This window comes from Pungitius pungitius, chromosome 15, assembly GCF_949316345.1.
Source record: "Pungitius pungitius chromosome 15, fPunPun2.1, whole genome shotgun sequence".
NCBI lineage: Eukaryota > Metazoa > Chordata > Actinopteri > Perciformes > Gasterosteidae > Pungitius > Pungitius pungitius.
The window spans coordinates 6747925-6763943 of NC_084914.1; the positions used below are offsets into that span (position 1 = coordinate 6747925).

The following is a 16019-nucleotide window of genomic DNA, read 5'->3' on the forward strand; positions in this document are numbered from 1 at the left end:
CGGTGGTGGAACAGGTGTGAATGAGCAGATAGCTTCTTGGTGGACAGGTGGGCACCCTGCACTTTAACCCCTGTCATCAGTGTATAAATGGGTGTGAATGATAATATAAAGTGTTGAGGCGCTTTGGGGGTCGAGGGGGGGGGGGGGTCGGAAGACTATTTCAACTAACTCCATACTCAAAAGTAGAATATTTTTCGACTCCAACAACGTAACTCCATTTTTCCACCGTGTTCAAAATAAATATCCTGAAATAACAAATCTTCACTGTGAAGGGCGTCACCGTAACGTCTATCTCACTTGGTTATTATAAGGGAGTTTTTTCTTGCCACCGTCGATCATGAGGGAACGCCGGGTAACAAATGGATTAATACGGTCCATATGAAAAGGGTCTTGAGATAACCTTCAATTTCAATTTACATATATTTGCTGAAAGTATTGACAATGGCGCGCGGACGCTTCCCCCCCTTGTCTTACTGTGACGATGAGGCCTCGCTCCTGGAAGTATTTGACCAGAGGAATGGTGTTCTGTTTGAAGTTGGTCAGGCGGCGGTCGATGGCTTTGGGGTTGTCGTCCGGTCGTCCCTGCTGCTCGGCTCGCTTATGAAGCCTCTCCTTCAAGCGGTGGTTGGTGCAGGCCAGAAACACCACAAGATCGGGAGTGCAAATCTACCGGGAGAGAGAGAGAGAGAGAGAGAGAGAGAGAGGTGTGTAAGACATTCAAGTACCAGATTGTGCAGCGTTTCCTTGAGCCAATCCCGTTGTTGATGCAAACCATTTAAATGTTCTCCTCACCGCTGCTGTCGCTTATTATTTCAGATCAAATCAGATGCGACACGCTGCTGCTCGTTAATCAGGGGGTTGTAACCAGTCCCCCTCATTGCAACCACAGCACCAGTGATGGACTCCCGGCGGGATCAGGCTTTTTCTGGCCTCAGCATCCCTTCCCTACAACAATCCTATTTCAGGATGGAGTTCATATTCATTCATTTTTTATGCGTGTATACTAAATTATTGATAAATTCCAATGAAGTCTCTGCTGAATCAAGTCAGAGTTAGTTGAAAGCCGGGGTGCGTCGGCATCTGATGCTGCGGGACACCGAGCGACCGCCGGCATTCGACGAGTTGGCAGCGAGACCAAGTTGGAAGCGGATCCAAATAACTTTAAAGAACTAATATCGCAGGAAACTGCTGAACTATCAGCGCGCTTTACCCCCCCCCCCGTTCATCGATTCATACACTGACTGCAGGTGCTGCCATGCGAGGTGACCACCTGACCAACGTTCCACCTGCCCATCAGTGCTGCAGCATTCACATGCAACACCACGGATCCTCTGGATATGAAAGAATCATCTCTTTCTCTGAGCCGCAGACACCCGGTTAAGTACATCTCAAAAACACGTTGACTTAATCTGACGTGAGAAAGCTTTTTTTAATTCAACCGGCCGAGGCTCCAAAACCTCAACGGCGTGAACATTAACACCAAAGCTCCGAGCATTTAGCTCACATCACTGCAGTCGGGAGGTTCTGTGATTACTGCCACAGGCCTGTTGCCAAGTTATGGTGCCAAGAAAATACAAACAAGCGATTCCATTTCAAGTAAAAGGTTAAAAGGCAACAACAGCAGCAGCACAGACGGAGTGATAGAGATTTAATTTGTGACACAATGAGGAGCTCGGCTGCTTCTGTGTTTACAAAGACCCAAACACAAAAGCATTACCCGGTAACCAACAAGTACGAGCAGTAGACATGCTGAGGTGTGTGCTAACTAGTCAAAGATCAGGGGAAAATGTTGTTGTTGTTGTTGTTGTTGAATCTATCCAATGCAAAGCTGCGTCAAAGGGAAATAACTCGCAACTTTCACTGGCTCTGACCTCCTAAATGTATTAAGTCACAAACCAGTCACCCGGCTCACCGCCACTGGGAACCTTTTTGATACGATTCGTACTTTGTTTTCTTACTTCGTTCGATGAAATGAACACTCCAGAGACTTTATTTTATCTGGCACACACCCAGAGACAAGAATGGTTATTTTTAGAGGTAGATACCGAATGGAGAAAGCACTTGGTTTTGAGTCTTTAAATTAACATTCATTCCCCTTGGGAATTTTCTTCAGTGGTGCTGTAATGCTGTGCAGCCTGTCAGATGGCGGCTGCTGTTTAGTAACAAGAAGACATTAAAGAATATTACAATTTCTCCTAAAAATGTGAAATCATCACATCATCATTTTTAATGCTGGCAGTTTTGTCCGTGTTTTATCTCGCTTGCTAAAAGGCCAGGAAGCAATTGGTACTAGCTCTCACACACACACGCACACACGCACACACGCACACACACACACACACACACGTGCATGCACGTACACACGTCTTAAAGAAGCTCCTACCCAACTCCTTTGCAAAACACAACATTAGATTCTAAAATGCTGAAATGACACAGCTAAATGTGAGTTTGATACTGATGTCACTTACAAAATACAGATGTATTTACACACTTAAATAGTTGATTATGGTTTGGTCGGAACCACTTGATACAGATGTTTGTGCCGACTTTTGAATTTGGTTCGGTAAACAACTTCTGTGTAAAATCAAAGCTAAGTCACTTATCCCAAACTGTTCTAAGTTAAAAGAATCACGATGGACTCTTTCCGGATGTTGATCCGGTTAAATCTGCGGTTGATGAAGAGATATCCGATCCTCTGTGTCAGGGCGGACTGCTGTTGTTGCTGCTCTGCCTTTCTGACCATGCAGAGCTGCTGAGTATCAGTCGTCTCCATCTGTCCACGTGAACTGGAGTGTCTGGGGGTCGTTTCCTCTCATGGAGAACAACAAGTCAAATTTATTTACATGAGCCTCGAGGGCTTTGCAATCTGTCCGGAATAATAGACACTCTTTGTTTATCGAGCCTGGATTTAGATATGGAAAAACTTCCCCAAAAGCCCGGACGGACTTTTGATTTGTCCCAGGGAGGTTTGAATGGCATTAATCCCAATATCCAAACAAATATAGAGTACATAACTCCATTACCCTTCAGGGTTCATGGGCATGTATTCATTTTAAGCAGGCAGCTGGTTCTAGGGAACAGTCTTTTTCATTATTAATTAATCCACAATAAATGGTTTGACTAAGCTGTCCATTACAATTTCACAAAGCTCAAGGGGACAAATTGATTTAATCGTCCAACCAACAGACAAAAATCTCTTTTTTACAGCATAAGGAAATAAAAAAGAGTGAAGAATTGAAACTGGGCAATGTTTGCCATATTTGCTCTTCCAAAGGGACTATGTAGTTACAGGTTTGTTTTCTCAACTAATTAGATTAGTTTCAGATGACCTCAACATCTTCATAATTTTCTAAACCGGCACTGGTGCAGTAACAGTGGTATTTATGATAAAATAATCCTACCTTTAACCCATACTTCGGTTGAGGGTTTTTTAGTGACTCGATTCCCAAAAGAAAGTGAAAAGAAAGGCAGCCGTCTGTGATGTTTACAAAGAATGGCCCCCGATCACCAACTGTAACCAGCGCAGGTTTTAGTAAATCACCTTCACGCTTTTAATGCTTATTCTTAGTTCTTATTCTATCTAGGTGCAAAGTTCCTCAAGATTAAAGGAAAGAAAACGTTTTTTTTCTTACAAAGCATGAAAGCGTTGTAAGCTTTCTAAAATTTGAATTATGTAACACTGCTGTCTTTGCAATTTACCTTCGTAAACTTCTTTGTAGAATAAACCAAAATGCACTAGCAATATACAGTAAGCATTTCTCCCCAAAGCTAAATGTTCTCTTTCCTCTGGAAGGAATGTGCAGAAGAGTTAACGGATTCACTGGCTTTGTATTACAACTATTTTCATTATAAATTACAGTCTCGATATTATGTTAGACTGACCTGTCAAACGTCACAGAATCATGCAATTTGCTTGTTTTGTCAAAAACCCAACAATTTTCAAACCACAACCATATTTAACAAATCCTCATATTTGAGTGGCAGTTTGGCAATTTTTAGCGATAAGTGACAAAGACTACGATTGATCAGTTGAAAGGTCTGCATGAATAGACAGAATGACATCTTCGAAGTCGATAGGAGTGGATTCCGAAAGCCTGGATGGGAGAATGGAGGGTCAGACGGTCTCAGCGGGCTGCTATAAACAGGAGCGGCGCCTCACGGGAGAACCTCATAGATGGCTCCTGTGATGTTGCAAAGGGCAAAGTAGCAGCATGGGATGACGGGAGACTGATCACAACGGGTGCTGCAGGTCCTCGGAGGATCACTCGCCCCCACACTGCTCGGGATGCAAAATAAAGCAATGAACCTTCTAGAATATGAATGCACGATGCTTCAAGGAGCAGCGGGTGGCTTTGAGATTCATTTGGAAATGCAATGAATTAGTCAGATTTAACCCTTTAAAGGGCTCTGCAAATATTCTATGGAGTGAAGCTCTGAAGAGGGACTGGTTTGCGCTTGTGTATTAAAGCTCAACCAACTTCATAGAAAAATGTGCAGCAATATTTTAAAGCCAAGGCCGCCTTTTGACAAAAAAAGCTTTGAAGCTGTATGAGGCTGTCATGGGGTCCCCAAAACCTCTTCTGTGAAAGATAAAACGTCTACTTGATGTGCATCAGTCAGTTTATGTGAATAAAACACAACATAGAAGCAACAGAGTGTGTAAAATAAAGTAATCAAATGCAATGTCCCTACAGTAGATAATAAAAACTATAATGCAATTACATAAAAAATGACCACAAAGTGCTGCGTGAGGACACATCAGAAATATCTTTGTTCTGCCTTCGCTATGAGAGCTTTCAGTTTCAGTGCTCTACTGCATGCAACTGTGCACTAAAGATGTTCCAAATGAAAGTGATGCATTACAAGCTAAATAAAGTGGTGTAAAATGAAATTTACTTCCTCTACTCTATATGGGCACGTTCAAATGACAGCAATATTTAGCATCAAGGAAATCTTTTAATAGGGGCGTCCTTTATGAGTAGTCTCGATCACCAGTAAAATATCAACATCAAATCCACATGTGAAAGTCATAAAATGTGCACATAGTGGTTAGAATGAAACAGATCTAAAAACACCCAGTGAGAGCATATAAGAAGTACAAAAGATATTAGTCAATATTTGAACTTTAACTGGTTTCTATTCATAGAACTATGCACATTTGTAAGTGTTTATACTTTATACAGTGTACATCAGTGTATATGTAATCACAGTAGAATAATTGTATCTGTAAGATTTCCTCAAACCTAAAACAACAGTTGGGCCATATTTGAAATTACTATATGTAGATTACATGGATACAAAAACCACCTCCACCAAAAATGACAAGGAAATGACTTACTAAAGTTATAACTAAATAAATTGCATCTTCACCCAGCTGCAATAACGGCAACACCTGATGCACATTTTGCATTTGCATCTCCTTCTGTTTTCTGTCTTTACTTTGAGCTAATCTGGGCAACAATTAGATTAAATTATCACCAAGAGAGTGCACAGGGGAAACGGAAGTACCTGGCGCCGAATCAATAGTCCAGCACAAAACACCGGATAAAATACCAAACTGTTGTTGGTACAGTTCAGTGCACATGTTAATTAGCAAACTGTGTTGCCGCCTCTAGTCTTTATGCTAAGATAAGATAGTAGCATCCTGGCTCGAGCTTAATTTAAGGCAAACAAGGAGGTAGGTTGGTTTCATAAGCGCAGGGCGGCACAATGAAGTAAACAACAAAACACATTAAATTTGGATGCCGTGCTTTCCATGTTAAATTGTTGCACTAAATGCCCTTTGCCCCCATTCAAATGTCCTTAATGTTTTGTTGCCAATATACAATATTTCACCTTTACCACTTATTGTCCCTTTGAGGCGAATATTAATGGGAAACCATGTTGAGTACTTCTGTAAGAGTGTCTGCAGGATGCATAAGCCTGCATGAACCAAACCCTTACCAATAAGGTGTGCTTTCTGCTGCTTGTAAAACTCACGAGTTGATGATAACGAGTAATGGCAACTTAGATGAATTAATTAACATTGTTATCAATACGATTCATCTGAACGGTAGAGGCTGGACAGCAGGAGAGAGAGCAGTGATATCTCATGGTGCAGCCTCCACTATCAGCCTGAAACAATGAAAGAGAGAGGATTTTAAAAAGGGAGGGAGCATGACGCTATTATTCCCCTTTCTTTGCTCCAGAGCTGCTCCTTTATAATAATAAGTTGTCACCTAATTATATTGTAAATCCCTATGGCTTCTGTATCTGTGCATTAGTGCATGAGCGGTCATCATCTCCCGTCCAATCACCAGCAACAGTATAAGCCTTTGGTTATAAAAACAACTGTATACTTGTGTTATCTAAGTGATTTAATCTCCAGTGAACTTCCTCTGTTCCTTATCTAGCCCCCGGGGCCCATTTACAAACTGTCATGCAGCCTTTCGGTGATCCCTTTAATGCAACGATTAAAATGACATTGTGACAACAACAAGAACAAAAACGAGAAATATTTAAGCTGAACTAAATTTCTCTATCTATTACGAGAAGTAATTAACCAGTGTAAAAAATGAGAGATCATGCTGCATTTTAATTAGGAGACTTACAGGCTCATTGAACGTGGAAATGCCTGTAAGTGAGTTTGTCACTAACTGTGTCTTTATTTTCTATTTACACACAGAGGGACAATTTTCAGATTTAATCTCCATGTTTGTAATAGTTGGAGTTTCTGATAATAACATAGTCATGGCTTATTTGTGAGTGTCTGAGTCTTGTCGTTTTTAGAAATCCTCTCTCTGTACACCAGCCAGCCAAAAATATCACCCTTTTTCTTCCTGTTCCTCGTGCCGCTTTGACAGAGAAAACACGCACTAATCCGCTGTCAGACGAGGTGGATCTTGAGACAGGCAGAAAACCACATTACAAGATCTCATTAAGCCCGGACCTGGCCTCTTTACAAAAAAAGAGAGCGAAAGGGAATTCAAAAATTACCGGAGGGACGAGAGACTGTAACGAAGACGAGATGGAGAGTTAGCCGTCCACAGTGGTTTGGCTTATAAGTCAAAGACACAATGCATACAGCTTGCTGTGCAATGAAGCAGGTATGCCAGGAGGATTCAAGGGAGAAGACTATCTATGATACAAGTGGGTAAATACACGGTAAATACAATGGGTAAATAACGGACATCATCTTAATCATTAATAGATACGTTTAAAAGCCGGTGTGGATGTTATTGTACTTTGGCTTCAATTTCAATTTAGGTAAAAACTAATTATCTTTCACAGCATTTTGGAAACCATGGGACACTAAGGCTCTCACCTCTCTCTCTCAGACTAATGCACATTTAACAGGTAATGAAGAAATATAAATATAATTTGCTTGAAGTAAACCTCACTCACAGAAACCTTGCTGCAAAAGTAAGTAAATATGCACAAAGCAATTTGTTTGCAGGATTGCAGGATAGTGCTATGAAGCACTACGGTTCCCTTACAAACTGAAGTTAAGGGGAACAATGAAAGTTCAACGTCCTCGCTTAACTGCACAACAGACCAAACCACCGTCAAATGACCACATCTTAAAGTCAATCTTAATTCGCGCTCAATTGATAAACCCCAAACTAGTAGCCTTTAGCGTCTAAGCTGGTAGAAACAAATATGGCCGTCTTTCCCACCATATATTTCGGGACTCGGAAAGGGACACTTCAGTAATGGCTTCAATGCTCAGACAGTGAATCATTCCTCCGGTCTGAAGGCCGAGTGGGCTCGCTCATCGAGTCTCTACCTCCAGGACCACGAAGCATCGACTGGACAGCCGAATGGAAAACCAATGTTTCACTGTTGAATACTTTAGCAGCAGCAGCAGCTGAAACACGTTGGCTGCAGGACTAGTAAGCAGAACCCTTTGAGATGTAAGTCAATGCCAGCAGGACGTATGACGCTGAAGACAAAATCAAAACAGTGCGCCTGACGCTGCGAGGACACTGACTGACTGATTACTCTCAATTGGAGAATAATATAGAAATAGTGCTCCGTACAAACTCAATTTACAGTCATCAGTTATATAAAACAAACTTCAATATTTACAGCTTCAGAGGTAATCCTCTGTAGTTAATTCAACCTGAACTCACCTGGTCTTCAAAGGACAAAGCCTGGCCCACATCTCGAGGAAACCCGTCAATGACGATACCATTGGCGTCTGGGATCTTCATGATCTTCTGCTTTATCTCAGTTATTGTTGTCTCCTGAGAAAGACAGTAAAAGCAACAGGTTACGTAGTTAATTATAGAGCAATGAACAAGAAAAGGACCATAATAATAGTAGAAATTGTTGGCTTTTTGAACAATACAAATAACTGAGTCTATAAAAACACAAGTCTTTTCAGCTACAAATTCTAAAGAAAAATGTGTTTGTAGTTGTATTCTACCATAAATTTTTTTTCAGCAGGAGCATGAAGAAAGAGATTAGTTCATTGAAGCAATTTTCAGATTCATCACAATGTTAGATGATTTAGAACACCATAATAACAAATAATTAATTCATCTGATTGTACATGCATATACCAAAATGTGGCAGAAAAAGCTGCCTTGATTGAACCTAATGCCAGATAGTGCCAGCATCGCTTAGCATCAATTACTTCCTAATGGCTGGAGTTCAGCATGTTTATCCCCCGGCTGAATTTATCGTGCGATATGACAGAGATACAAGAGCAACGCTGTGATCTAAAAATAACATCCTAACCACCGCTCACTAAAACAGCCGTTTAATGTCCCTCCACACACAGATGGAACTCAGCAGCTCGATGCACCACAAAGAGATTAAAGCTCTTCCAGTTTCCAGCAAACAGATTAATGCAGTGTAGGTAGAATGAGAAAAGCTAATCTGAGAAAAACCCCTCTAATCCCCTGCATGGCTCGATGTTAAAGAATCCTGTCTGACCACTGAGGAGACAATATATTTACAGCACTATAGTATCAAACATACACCAGCTGAATCATCATCTGAAATGTATCATTCAATTCTCCCCTTGTGAGTTATTCACTCACTAGAGGGATATATATATATATATATATATATATATATATATATACTGTATGACGCTTAGGCTAAAATTCAGTCAGGAAGCCTGGACGGGCTGTGCCGTTCCCGGTAGGCTTCCTCTCTCCTGGGGGCGGCACGGCCAGCTGATTAGGGGCGGGGGCGGGTAGTACCAGCCAACCAGACGTGGGTGACGTTACCGTAAACCCATTGCATCAGTGCGTCAAAAGACTGTTCTCTCGCTCTGCTGTCAGCTGTCTTTTCAGCGCGCACCAAAAAGCCGACCCGCCACCACCTCTGACACCTCCAATCTACAGCAGAACCAAGCGCATCAGGAAATTGGAGCAACTTATTCTCTACCACCACCACCACCAGTGTCTGGACTCCAAAAGGGGGGGGGGGGGGTATGCTTAATCTGGGCTCGGCATCCCGGCCCTTGTTCTATCCTACGGCAGGATGGAGTCCAAACCCCAAAACACATTGCAATATCAATATTTATGCATGTTATTATAAAGCAGTGTTCAAGTCTCCCCGGATTGCAATGTATTAAAGAGCACCGCAACTTTCCAACGTAATGTGTCATTTAGCATTCCTGTCCTGCTCCTGTGCTAAATGTTACCGCACAGTGCACTCAAATTTAGACTATTTGAAGAGGTGCTTGAAAATAATGACACGTCTGATTATATTATCTATTATAAATATATAATAATATTATCACCACGGCGCTGCACACTGCCGTCAGGGCCAAAAGTCAAGCAGTCAAACAGCTACAATATAAAGATTGTTAAAAGCGTTAAAAACAACCGTCCTTATGAAAGGTATGGTAGGGTAAGTGTGTCTGTTCCACACAGAAGTTCTTGCTGAACCATCATAACATTATATTTTTTTCCAACCGTCTGAGTCTATAAATGCTCTACTAGTCTTAATTTTAAACCAGACAGTCAATCATTCAAGGTCCTCTTATGTTGAGACCTGTGGGATTTCTGAGGGAACAAGTGCAGATGAATACTGAGTCATATGACCTCGCAGAAGGTTACAGACAAGCAGCAGGAACGTCAGGTTGATGTGGCAGAGAGTCAGAGAGTTAGTGTGTTTGCTGGATCTTGAATTATTTGCAACGATGCAGAGAGCTGGGGAGTTACAGAAGATCCTCGAGGCCAGAAGAAATGCATGGATTTTTTTCCCAATCTAATTAATTAATAAGGAAACCTCAACCATATTCTAAAATATCAAATATCAAAACACATTTCTCAGAGTGAATATTGAGGTTTCTTGAACCTACTATTGACTGATATTTACAGCACTGGTTTTGTGCTATCGTGCTGACAGTCATTCACTTAGACTTTAACATGCGATGTATAAACGGAGTGAATAAAATCCAAGTAACCTACACCAAACAAGCCGAAAATCAGTAATACGTCACTCAACACACATCATAAAATCATTTCACACTGTTGCAACAGTATCATCAGGGCCTCTGATTAAAGCTCCTCCAAGACTCCAATACACAGGAGCATTTGGGCCTTTTCCTGTCATCATGACGAACAGAATCCTTATGAAACCAAATCCTCCTCTGCTTTGCTAAACTAACCGGCAGGAAATGAAAGGCCAAACCGCCACGCGAGTCACTTCGTCGTACCTCATACGTCTTCAGCTTGGCCTAATCTGTTGTTTATCACACTGGTTGATGGACTGGTGAACGGCCAGATGGTACCGGCCGGCGAGGAGGGGACGGTAAACGATGAGGTGGGCAGTGATTAACGATTATTCACAAGGAGATGGGAGCAAAGGACTGGCAGTCACGAAGCAAGTGGGGGCTTGGTGTTTGTGTTACAGCCTGTGCATTACCAACGCATCATTGATGAGACCCCCCCCTCAGGTGTTTTCATTAAAATGTACCCAGACAGCCAGAGTCACTTCTCCTAAATCTGTTCATACGATACATTCAGAAACGTTTAAGCTCATTTAATCTATATTATCAGTATATTATATAATAGTAAACAATAAGAGGCTTACAGTTTACCTTAAACGTGACTATTTGTGGAACTAAGGAAATGGCAATGCGTCTTTACAACCATGTAAACTATAATAAACCAGTGAGCTTATCTTCCACGTTCTGGCTGCAGCCTACATCTGTGAGCGTCTGTGCTCGTGTAAACATGTGACAAATCACAATCTGATTGGACCTCTTCCTCTTCAAATTGTCACTAGTTTTTTATCACTACGATTTCCTTCCTGATCTACCGTCATGAAATTAAACCTGAAGGGCAAACAAGCATTGACAAAAAGTTTTCGTTTTCATCATCTCCCATCTCGGGCATATAAATTGATCCTTGATTTTGGGAATGCATGCAAAATAATCTGTTTCGTTTACTAGCTTTTTCCATAATCTTCTGTCTGTATCCCACAGTCTTCTTCAGGAAAATCACTCTAACAAGATTTCTTCATGCAACCAAAGTATGTAAATATAGTCACGCGCTAACATAGTTCTTTGTCCTCATCCAGTGCCAAAGACCATTCATACAACCAATCATCCATCCATCCAAAACTGACCATTTTCATATTAAAGCTCGGATTACGAGTCTTAAATCCAACTCCATCACAATTCATTGCAGAATTCCACTGTTGTACTAATGACTTGTTCTACGAAAGTAAATCCTGGAAAAAGGTATACTTATTTTTTATAATAGTGAAATAGAAGGCCTTAGCCCCCCAAAAAGAATTCATTGATCTGGGTTAGGGTTAGGTTTAGGGTTAGGTTAGTATTAGTATAAAACCTTGTTTACAGTTTTTTTTTCCAAGGGGTCTGCTGTTTGCTTATTTTCCTTTCTCTGTCTGCAGTCCGCCTGTGATATGGATTCTGCTAATTAGTCCTTTCATACTCACATGGTGAGGTGGTAAAGGCCGACTGGCAACCGGACTCACTCCCTCCCATACTTTTCCCTATTTTTGCACACACATACAACGCATACTCTCCGTCGCCGTTCCTCTGCTACCTGCGGTGCCAACTCTCCGTTGGTGATGATTTTAGCAATCAGGCTCCACTTTCTGTTGCTGGTGGCGTTGTGGATCATCTTCTTCCTCAGCAGCTCGCCCACGGACATGTACTGGAAGCCATAGCGCTCGGCAATCTTCAGGCTCTGCGTTCCCTTGCCGCTGCCGGGGCCACCTAGGGCGGAGAGAAGGAGAGCTGTTGATGTTTTGGGAGAGATTTTGCCGTGAAATGCGTGTGTGTGTGTGTTTGGGGGGGAGGGGTGTTAGCGTGGGTTTTCTGAGAGAAACCAGAACTACGTGAGACTGTGTGTGTGTGTTTTTGCGTACATGTCTCTGCTTGTGTTTGCACATTTGAGACTACGCGTTTGTCTCTGCGTGACTGTGTGTTTCTGCTGGTGTGTGTCTTGCGTGGGGGAGAAGGGCATGTGGGGGTGGATGAGAGAGAAACAGGTGTGTGAACCTCCTACGTTTTCTACCAAGTCTTTTTTATTTTTTATTATCTCTTTATGTCAAGCGGGAAGAAGGATGTGCAGAGGAGTAGCAACAGAAGAGGATGTCTTCGCTTGATGTTTGGTCAAATATCCTTATGAGTATAAGTCGATTCCACACATTTAATGGTAATAATACCTCCAAAGGTTGAATGAAAGAACATTTGGAATTAAGTTGCCCACCTAGTCTTTCTGCAGTATTTACCTAGAGGTTTGTAAAAGGCTTCCATAAGTAGCCGTATAAGCTGCTTTCACTGTGTTTACTGTGAAATGCTGCTGTTATGACTAAATGTCAACTGTTCCATCGTGGTCTCACTCCCCACTTTAGTTGGGATGAGGAATAGTACTACAGAATAGTAGTTGATAGAAAACAGTGAGCTCAAGTACATTGTATATTTTAGACACGGTGAAGCTATTGTAACGTGTCTTTCACTGAATCCAAAGTAAAGCCTAAACTTGTGAAAAAAAGCCCCTGGTTTGTCTTACAGTTGGGGTTTAATAACTAATGTAACTTTGTCTTTCTTCTACGGTTGGTATTTGCTATGGAAAAGTCCCACAGATTTAACTATTTATTCTCTTCACGTCATATTTAAAAAAGATCCGGTGAACCTTCGAGAAGGATCAGAGTGAGTGTCTAATATGTATTCAGCAAACGTGCATGTGTTTATCTCACATCTGAGTATTTCGTAACGTTCGACCCCGCTTCCTCCTGACCGCACGTGTCAGTCCGCCTCACTCTCTGCCAACTTTACTGACAAAACATTCGCCATGATCCTTCGCAGAGATGACAGCTGCCGCCATCCTGTTTTGCCCTTAAAACGGGGCACAGTGTTCTCACATAAGACGAGATCGGAGATGGCGTTTGTGCTGTGAGGACAAATAGCTACCAACCGCACCACAGCGAGGAGCCGGACGTCTGAGGTACAGAACAATCAAAACTACAGCGTCAGAAGGGCTGTCGGGCTGACTGTTAAGACTCTTTATCGATCACTTAAACCTTGAATAAATGATTTGCAGAGGCTTTATCACTAGCAGCTCTTTTTGGTCAAGCTCAACCTGTGCCATTACTCTTATTGTGCTCCTGCTGTGCGCAATTCGTGGGATTAATGCATCTATTTGACAGGTCAATGCAGGCCCATCAAGGAAACCAGATTAGAAGAGCGTGAGTGTCTGCAGTCAGTGACATGCAACGAGATCCCGCTGATACCAGCAGGGGGAGGCGGGGCTACTTTTTGAAATACCAGGAAGAACACAAAGCTAGTGCACACACACACACACACACACACACACACACACACACACACACACACATACACACACACACAGACACAAACACATGCGCACTCCCCGGCTGGGTTCCCATCCAGGCCAGTTATTTTTAGATCATGGATGAGGCAAATATAAACTTTTTATATTTTATGTAAATGGTCGGCTTTCAACACGAGTCAGCAGGAGTCCACGCGAACAGCTTCAAATCTGATACATCAGATGAGGAAATATTCCAGATATTAAATTTCCTCACGGGCTGTGTCAGGTCACAGATGTTTCTAGCTTTAACATGTGTGTGTGTGTGTCGATCGGGTGCACTGGTCCTTCACCGATGACGAGGATGACTTTGGGTCGCGGTCTGGATGGATCAAACACCTCGTACTCCTCGATGAGCTCCGCCGTCTCTGACAGGTCTGAGTCGCTCTCGATGGAAAACTGGCTGATGGGAGGGAGGCGGTCGTACCGTCTGTAGGGGAAATTGGGACTGTCGGGCATCACTGTAACACACACACACACACACACACACATATACAGAGGTATAGATGAGAAACAAGAAACAGAGTAATCTAATGACGTTAAGTATTCTAATTGTCACAAGTTAGAGTTCATTCACTGTAAAGGTCACATTATTTTACAAATCACATTTCAGCACAAAAAATAAATAAATTCATGCATATGTTGACAATCAAACAGTACATTTTCTAAAGATTTATTCAGGTTTGTCTTTAGAGCCGTCTCCGCTGATGAAGGCATTGATTATTGCAGAATAACATAACACATAACACATTTTAAGATAGAAATGGTCAGCGCTTGCAGAGCTGCTTTAATTTAAATACAGAATCAAATTGATCTCTTTACTTTGTACCATAAGGGAGACAATGGGCCACGCATTTTCACTAATGACAACACACGTCCCAGAGATGGAAATGGATTTTTCCTTTTAATTTAAGGCAACAGAGACGCTAATTCACACAAACATTTTATAAAGACGCATAGAATGTTGCAAATGAAAGGGAATGCTTTCCCGGATCCGTCTGCAGTTCCCGGCGGCTAAAAGCTGCAGATGGCATCTTTCAGGCATCTTTCAGGCATCTAATTGGGCGACATCAGAAATCCCCAAAGCATTCCTCCCCCTCTGTGAAGTTGATTTAAAAAATAGCAGTTCACGTCTGCAATTATTACTGTGTGTGAGGTACATGCCTGTGACCTTTACATTAAACCACACAGATGGGTCCATTATTCTATCATGCTAGTTATTGTTGTCATTGCGGCTCCGCTCTCCCCCATTAAACAAAGAAGTTTAAATCAAAAATAGACCTCACTATGGTAAAAAGGAGTAATGTTTGACTGAAGGCACTGCCCATTATTGGTTGAACTCCCTTCTAGACTTCAAGTGTTTCAGACGTGTTTGTCCCTTGCACGTATGACACAACAAACACACTTTTTAGTCTAAGTCTGCGGCACATCTCTGCTGGTGTGCGTCTCAGCTTTGTCTCACAATCCTAACTGGGCCTTTAGGTGTGTCAGGTCGATGCGCAATAAAAAGGCAAAGAATTACTCTGTCTCTGCCCAGCAGCATCTGAATGCCAACAATGCAGTCAGCATTGAGTGTGTGTGTGTGTGTGTGTGTGTGTGTGTGTGTGTGTGTGTGAGTGTGTGTGTGCCGAACAGGTCTTTGAGTGTTTGAGTACCCAAATATTGTCTGTGGTTTTGTGCAGCAGTTTACGAGATCAGAGCAGAAATGCAAAAGCACCCACACAAGCACACGACTGATGTCGTCATCATGTCCGGACAAAGATAATAAAGTAGTACAAATAGAAGATGAGACCCATTGTCAACATTGCTCTGAAGATGCAAAATAAGTTTTGCATCTTCCTACATTGGTAAAAAACACTGCCCCAAAGAGTGATGAATGGCGAGTTGTTTGTTGTTGATGATTTACTATGATACACATGTTCAACTGTTTGTAACGAGCTGCCACAGTGAAGGCAGCACAGGCATGTTTAAGGTACGGTGTGTTCGTGGGTCCTCTGGTGTCTCAACCAGGACTTCCTGCGCTTTTCGGGAAACTAAATTTATCCAAGAGTATCAATGCACACAGCTGCACTGCAGGAAATAAGTTTCCTATCCCATAACATTCTTGTCCCAAGTTGTCCCTATATTCAAGAGTAGTTTCTACAAAGGGACTAATGGAATCTCTCCACCCTTTTCTGTTCAAACTGGGAGCCATTTGTATTTGTGTTGGAGAGG

The 16019-nt window shown here is 42.1% G+C and overlaps 1 protein-coding gene across 2 annotated transcripts in view; it reads right to left on the bottom strand.

Annotated features, from left to right (window-relative positions):
* Window positions 1-16019, bottom strand: part of ak5 (adenylate kinase 5) — a 37190-nt gene that overhangs the window by 19313 nt on the left and 1858 nt on the right. For both annotated transcript variants that reach the window (XM_062557732.1, XM_037459034.2), the window contains 4 exons: window positions 14099-14266; window positions 12015-12187; window positions 8112-8225; window positions 475-666 (listed from right to left, as the gene is read on the bottom strand). In XM_062557732.1, coding sequence (XP_062413716.1) covers window positions 475-666; window positions 8112-8225; window positions 12015-12187; window positions 14099-14264 — 645 coding nt within the window. In that variant the 5' untranslated portion in view covers window positions 14265-14266. The remainder of the gene's footprint in view (window positions 1-474; window positions 667-8111; window positions 8226-12014; window positions 12188-14098; window positions 14267-16019) is intronic.